Source organism: Pundamilia nyererei, unplaced genomic scaffold (genome assembly GCF_000239375.1).
Source record: "Pundamilia nyererei isolate P.nyererei 1_Seehausen unplaced genomic scaffold, PunNye1.0 scaffold02087, whole genome shotgun sequence".
NCBI lineage: Eukaryota > Metazoa > Chordata > Actinopteri > Cichliformes > Cichlidae > Pundamilia > Pundamilia nyererei.
Window position 1 is genome coordinate 1 of NW_005189488.1, and position 7,085 is coordinate 7,085.

At 41.5% G+C, this 7,085-nt stretch overlaps 1 protein-coding gene across 1 annotated transcript; it reads left to right on the top strand.

Annotated features, from left to right (window-relative positions):
- Window positions 1–1,117: 1,117 nt before the first annotated feature.
- Window positions 1,118–7,079, top strand: LOC102205620 (zinc finger SWIM domain-containing protein 8-like; the record flags this gene model as incomplete). The annotated part of the gene is made up of 4 exons (XM_005755605.1): window positions 1,118–1,407; window positions 1,507–1,730; window positions 5,751–6,248; window positions 6,927–7,079. Coding segments are annotated over 4 exons (1,072 nt in total), but the record flags the coding sequence as incomplete, so codon positions are not given.
- Window positions 7,080–7,085: the final 6 nt, after the last annotated feature.

The following is a 7,085-nucleotide window of genomic DNA, read 5'->3' on the forward strand; positions in this document are numbered from 1 at the left end:
AACTCTGCATGTGTAGTCATGCTGGGCAGTGGGGGTGTTTTCTTTTTTTTTTTTTCTTTTTTTTTTTGTTTGTTTGTTTGTTTATGTTTTTTTAATTGAGGAAAGTTGGTGCACAAAAGAGGCCTAAAAAATATCTACAGAAGGATAATCCATAAGAAATAAGAAAAAGAGAGGTCCAGAAAGGACCTGACACAAGACCCGAGGGATGCATTTAGCCCTCCAGTTGGTCTATGTACTGTTCACTGAAACCTCATTAGAACTGGTCTTAGTGAGTTATGGTGGCTGTCAAGAAACCCAAATTTGACATTTTTGGATCAAATTATTATTAAATTCAATCCAGTTTTATTTATATAGTGCCAAATCACAGCAAAAGTTGACTCAAGGCACTTTATATTCTAAGGTAGACAGATAATACAGAGAAATGGTTGTTCAGCTGCCTGCCAGTTAGAAATAAGGGGAGGAAGACTGGACAACATGTGGAGGAGAGTCAGAGATTAATAATAACGAATGATTAAACACAAGAAATGCCCAGTGCATCATGGGAAGCCCCCAGCAGCCTAGGCCTATTGCAGCATAACTAAAGGACTAAGGCTCACCTGATCCAGCCCTAACTATATGCTTTAGCAAAAAGGAAAGTTTTAAGTCTAATCTGAAAAGTAAACGCTCTTTTGAGGGTATGCGATAGTATGAGGTCTTTAAGATAATATTGGTCTCATATTATTCAAGACCTTGTATACGAGGAGAAGCATTTTAAATTTGATTCTGGATTGAATAGGGAGCCAATGAAGCCATAATTATGCTCTCTGTTTCTAATTCCTGTCAGTACTCTCACTACAGAATTTTGGATCAACTGTAAACTTTTCAGGGAGGGATAAACTAGTTCTTGAGTGTTATTGCGCAAATGCAAAACAGCAGTCTTACATATTTGTTTAATGTACACATTGATGGACCTAACGGGATCAAAAAAACTCATACTGCCCGATAGATTTAATACTATTTAATACTACTACAAAATAAAATTAAAGAAGTAAAGAGCTTTGGTTACATAGTGGAAATCCACAGTTTGTGTATCTATTTTAATTAATATTAATTAATTTTTCATAAATTCTTTGTTTAGGTACAAAGGACGACGTCCTGAGTGTCATGCCCCCCATGTCCCCAATCAGCCCTCAGAAGCAGCAGCTCACTTTTACTTTGAACTGGCTAAGACTGTGCTGATCAAAGCTGGAGGAAACTCCTCCACCTCCATTTTCACTCAGCCCTCAGCCAGTGGGGGGCACCAAGGTCCACATAGAAACCTGCACCTATGTGCCTTTGAGATTGGCCTGTATGCTCTTGGCCTCCACAATTTCGTTTCACCTAACTGGTTGTCCAGGACCTATTCCTCCCACGTGTCCTGGATCACGGGTGAGCAGAAGTGTGGCTGAAGGAAAAAGATAATGGCCCACGTTTAATGGCCCACGTTAGTCACTTACTTTTCCTCCTGTGTCCTTTTTTTGTTTTCAGGCCAAGCCATGGAAATCGGCAGTGCTGCCCTCAACATTTTGGTGGAATGTTGGGATGGTCACCTGACCCCTCCAGAGGTGGCATCCCTTGCGGACCGAGCATCGCGAGCAAGGGACCCCAACATGGTTCGGGCAGCAGCAGAGCTGGCCTTGAGCTGCTTGCCTCATGCTCATGCCCTCAATCCTAATGAAATCCAAAGAGCTTTGGTGCAGTGTAAAGAGCAGGTACTATGGGAGGGGGTTTGCACAGTAACTTTCCACTAAAGGTTTAAGGCATGTCTAGTAAACAGACTGGCAAGATTATAAGTTAGACTCAGTGTTGGGTAAGTTACTTTAAAATAGTAACTTAGTTACATTACTAGTTACTTCTCTCAAAAGTAACTCAGTTACTTCAAGTTACTCGTTACTTTCAAAGTAACTAGTTACTAGGGAAAGTAACTTTGGTTTTACTCAGAATTCTCTTGTTAATGTGTTGCTTCCATAACTTTGCAGTCTTCTAGCTTGCTTACTTGCCACAAGTGCACTGTGCTACCTACCAATAGAAAGGAAAAGATAATGTGCATATTTCCACGAGAGAAATCCCACGCCTGGACCGTTGTTGACTGCTGCCATGATTCTAGGCTACGTCACAGCGTCATGTGCGCCTTTTACATCCAACACAAAAACTGCAGTCGTGGTGCTTTTGATTGTACTCAGAACTCGGAAATTCTGCCTTCTGAATAGGAAGATGTAGGCAACACCAGACTGCAGATGAGCTGCATACATGGCTGGACTGGGACAGAAAATTGGCCCGGGTATTTTGACTAGAGACCGGCCCGCCATTATAGGAAAAATCATAAAGCCTTTGAATGAAAACAAACGCTGTTGTGACAGTGATGTACACTGTTCTGATGGTATATATGCATCAATCTATCAATCGTTTGTTGTAAGATTCAGATAATTATTTTTTAAAAGTGAGACATTTTAAATGAGAATAAGAAAGAAAAGTATTTCCTTGTGCCCCCCTCTCCCTGTTAATGCCCTACATGCCCCCCTGGCAACACTTTGCTAGACCCGCCCCTGCACAGTTACCAGCTGTCAGCTACCTAAAAAAGGATCCTGGTGTTATTTGTCTCTCAGAAACAGTTCATAACTTCCCTTCAACTCATTCATGTCACCTAAAAGGTAAACCTGTTTCTCCATCACCTGTTCAGCTCTGATGATTCAGTAAGGACATCTCCTGGTTTCATCTTCATGTTTCCCTCTCACCAGATAACCAAACCATATCATGACCAGCAGCTTTACAGCTGTGGCTCCAGCAAACATCAGCTGATACTACAAATTAATATTAAATAAATTCTAACAACAGCTGATCAAGCTTAAACGTGCTGCTGTTGTTTAGCGCGACATCCGCTGGTTTCCTCTTTCGGCGCAAAGTGGGCGATAAACAAACAAGAGAGCCGATCAGCTGATCATTGATCAGTTTTCATGATTGAAGTAGAAACAGGAGAGAAGAGGCAGCGTAAACACAGAATAACTCCAGCTTTGTGCCTTTTTCATTGCAGCTGAATTACGGGACAAACTGTTCATTTTCACCTCAATAAGAAACGCGTAATATTTTCTCTGAATACCAGACGGGACGGTTGGCAACTCTAATAACTTATGAACAAAATAAAGTGCAACATCATTAACATCATAGCACCACCCAGCTGTATAGAAACTCCGTCATGCTAGCTAGCACGCAGTACGGAAAAAGTCAGAATAACGAAAATAAACTCCACCTAAACTTGGTTCATATCTGACCCAGAGAGACTGCAGGTCATAACTTCTTACCTGAAGTTCAGTTCACACTTGGACCGGCGGCCGCCTCGGGTCTCTTTTCCTTCTGCGTCCCCTTTCCTTCATCCACCTGCTGGCCTCCACCACTTGCTAATGTTACTGAATCTGTGGAAGCTCCGCGATGCCACCACACGAAGTAACGAGTAACGAGGCTATCTAAATCCCAGTAACGACTAACGCGCTCCTGGTTTTGGCATAATAACTAGTTACCGTGCTCGTTACCACAATAATAACGTAGTTACTGTAACGCGTTAGTCCCAACACTGGTTAGACTGTTACTAATTCTAACTGTTATAACTTGTTTATTTTATTTAAAAGGGACAGATTATACTGATTAACATGACTAGAGATCCATAACTAGTTTAGACAATTATAGAATTGTTTTTTAACTTTAATTTGATTTTCATTAATTGCATTGCATTAAGTGATCAGAAATTGCAACCATTTCTAGACAGCCATCTGTAGACCATTTAATGGTTTTTCTTTATTTTTTATTATTTTTCACATTTTTTTACATGTAATTCCTCCTTTGACTCCTTAGTCCATTTCTTCGTGGTTTTAATCTCAGACTTAGACGTTCTGTCTGTAAGTAGCTATAAGGTGAAGCAGACAGTGATCAGAGAGTCCATGAGCTGCACAGGGAACAGCACAGAGGGTGGTCTAGTAGTTTAGCATCCCTGGTGGAACACTTAATCTGTTGTCTGCATTTTGGAAGTTCATGGGTGAGGTTTGCACTGTAAAAATCCCTAGAAATAATGCTCAGGCAAGATGTTTTTTCTCTCCTTGTTGGCTATCTGGTCAACAAGCTGATTTTGAGCCTCTGACACACAGGCTTGTGGTGGGATGTAAACACCGACCACAATGAATGAAGAGAATTCCCTCTGTAAATAAAAAGGTTTGTAGTTCATAAAGAAAGACTCCAGGTGAGGGCTACGTCACTTTCCTCAGAGTGTGACTGCACACTAGCCTTTACTGATTTAGAAGCAGATTCCACCACCTCTTGTTTTTCCTGAGAGCTCCACGCTTTAGTCCACTGGGAAAAAACCCCTGAAGTCTGGCATCCGAACAGCAGAGGCAGAGGAGTTTTTTACAAGTTCACTCATTTTATTTGCCAGTGATCGGATGTTCACCGGGTGTATAGATGGGAGTGAGGCGTGCTGACATAGTTTGATGAGTCATCGTCAATGAAAACCAGGGGGAAAAAAATATAGACATGACTGTCCAATGTTTAAGAGTTCATCTCTGCAAAAGTGACAGGAGGATAGCAGCAAAAACACTGAGTACACTCACAGATATCAGCAACGCTGATTTTTTTTATTCCCTGGGGTGGCTGTAGCTGAGGAGGTGGAGCACATCATTGGCTGATGAAGTTGGTGGTTCCCTCAGTCTGCATTGCCAAATATCGTTGTGCATTGCCAAGTTGCTCTCTGAAGCATCCATCGGAGTATGAATGTGTGTGAATGTTGGTTAGAGAAAACAGTGTAGAAATAAGAAGCATATATCCCTGTACCCTTCAGAATTTATCCTGATCCTTCTATCAGTACTCATATCATCATTAAACACAAGTAAGCCAGTTCAACAGACAGGCATACGTGCCCATGCCATGTCATTCCCTCCACCAGTGAAAGAGTATGTTTTACCCTATGGGGTCATTAACTATTCCTTTCCTTTGCCATACTTCTTGTTTGCGGTCATTTTATCATGGTGGAGTGATGTGGTAGATGCTAAATGGACAGATTCTTATGCAGTACTTTTCTATTCTCTCAGAGCACTCAAAGCACTTTATCAGCAATATGATATGAACTGGATCGTGTCTATTGAACAAAAGGATGTCGTATTGTTTGATAGAAATGAAAGTTATCAAATATCAAAGTGAACAAATGATGTGGCAGGATTGTTTAACACTATGCAATATATTCAGTACTGGAATTTATATTCAATATTAATTGTAGCTAGGCTCAAAATGTTAATGCTAGCTTGTTAGCATTATGATTTCAAAAATCATTGCCTTCTGTTTTTGTTTACATTTTGCAATGTCCCAAATTTGTTTGTAGAGGTGCAATTCAAGTCAGTTTCAATGTTGTTTCCTTAGCAGTCAGTGATAATACATCTTTTTGGATTTATGTTGTGGTTTCTCTAATTATCAAAGTAACTATCAAATATAACCTGAAATTCAACAAAAAATGTTACTTGATGGTTTATGTGTCTTGTGATGTACTGTCAAATCCTGCACATAAAATATCTGGTGTGTGGGAATATCTGAGTTATGAGGAACATTACTGTGAAAGTGGCTTATGGCACACTGCCATAACCTTAAACCAAAGCAGCAATATTACATAGCCCATGTTTCCAAGAGTAAATTTAAATTTCATTCATTAAACGTTTTGCTTCCTCATCTCACTTCCTCTCTGTCCTGTTTTCCTCTAGGATAATGTCATGCTGGAGAAGGCCTGCATGGCAGTAGAGGAAGCAGCTAAGGGTGGAGGTGTCTACCCCGAGGTTCTGTTTGAGGTGGCTCACCAGTGGTACTGGTTGTATGAGCAGTCAGTAGGTGGAGGATCAAGCCAACAACGGGAAACATCCGGCCGATGTGGGGCAAACGGCGGTTCGGGCAGGAGGCCCCCAGAGTCTAACTGTGGTGTTCTTGACAGTGGAGTCAACATGGAGTCTCCAGGGGTAGCAACAGTCACAGCTTCCGTCACTGCAGCCGCTGTCGTACCAGTTATCTCTGTAGGGTCCACCATTTACCAATCCCACGCTATGCCTGGCCAGGCTATGGCTCACCCCCACACCCCAGGCCTCCACCCATACACCACTATCCAGGCCCATCTCCCCACCGTCTGCACGCCCCAATTCCTAGGGCACCCTCTGCAGCATGTCCCCCGGCCCACCGTCTTCCCTGTGTCTGGGGCTGCATATCCACAGGTCAGAGCACAAGTACATTTTGGATCATTTTAGATAGTTTTGACTCAACTATGTTTTTCATTGTCTTTAAAGTCTTTTATATTCTTCTCTAAAAATATTTTATTGCAAGCGGTTAAATTCAAAGGGAACACCCCATAAAGTAAGAAAACGCAAAATAATGGCAAGCTGAAAGACATTGCTACACTTGAACTGAAAAACAAAAACCAGGATGAGAACAAATTGACACACTGAAGAAATATAGCAGATAGACAGACATACACATACATACTTTTTTCAGGAGTGTTTCCTGGTACTGTTCCAGAAATATCAAATATGGTTTGTTTTGACCCCTATATCTTTTTTCTCCTCCCCTTTTGTGAGTGTGGACGCTTCATCTCTTTGCTCTTTAATGCTTTGCTTCTTTTATTGATTTTATTGATTTTTATGCTGATTTTTTCCCTTTTTTCCTTATGAGCTTACCTGCGATAGCTTCTGGACACTCATAGATCATTAGGACTAAAGTGTTCTTAACAGAAACAGCAACATTTTATAGTTACCTTATCCTCAGCGCTCCGTGTGTCTGTGGCCTAGACACAGCTGAAGCCTGATTACAGCGTCTGGGCACCGAGCAGCCTCAATAGCCTGGAAAGGTGCTAACCGCTAGGCTAACTAGCAACAAGATTTCTTCCCTCTCCACAGATGACTACCACAGCCTCCTGCAGAAGATTGCAGTACTGGAGACAAAAATTCATCGCTTAGAAGTAAACGTGGAGGTAAATGGACTGTGTGGAAATGAAACAACCTTGCCTTTGATTCAAAACAATGGCGATGAGCAAGCTAGTACACAGCTAAGGAGCA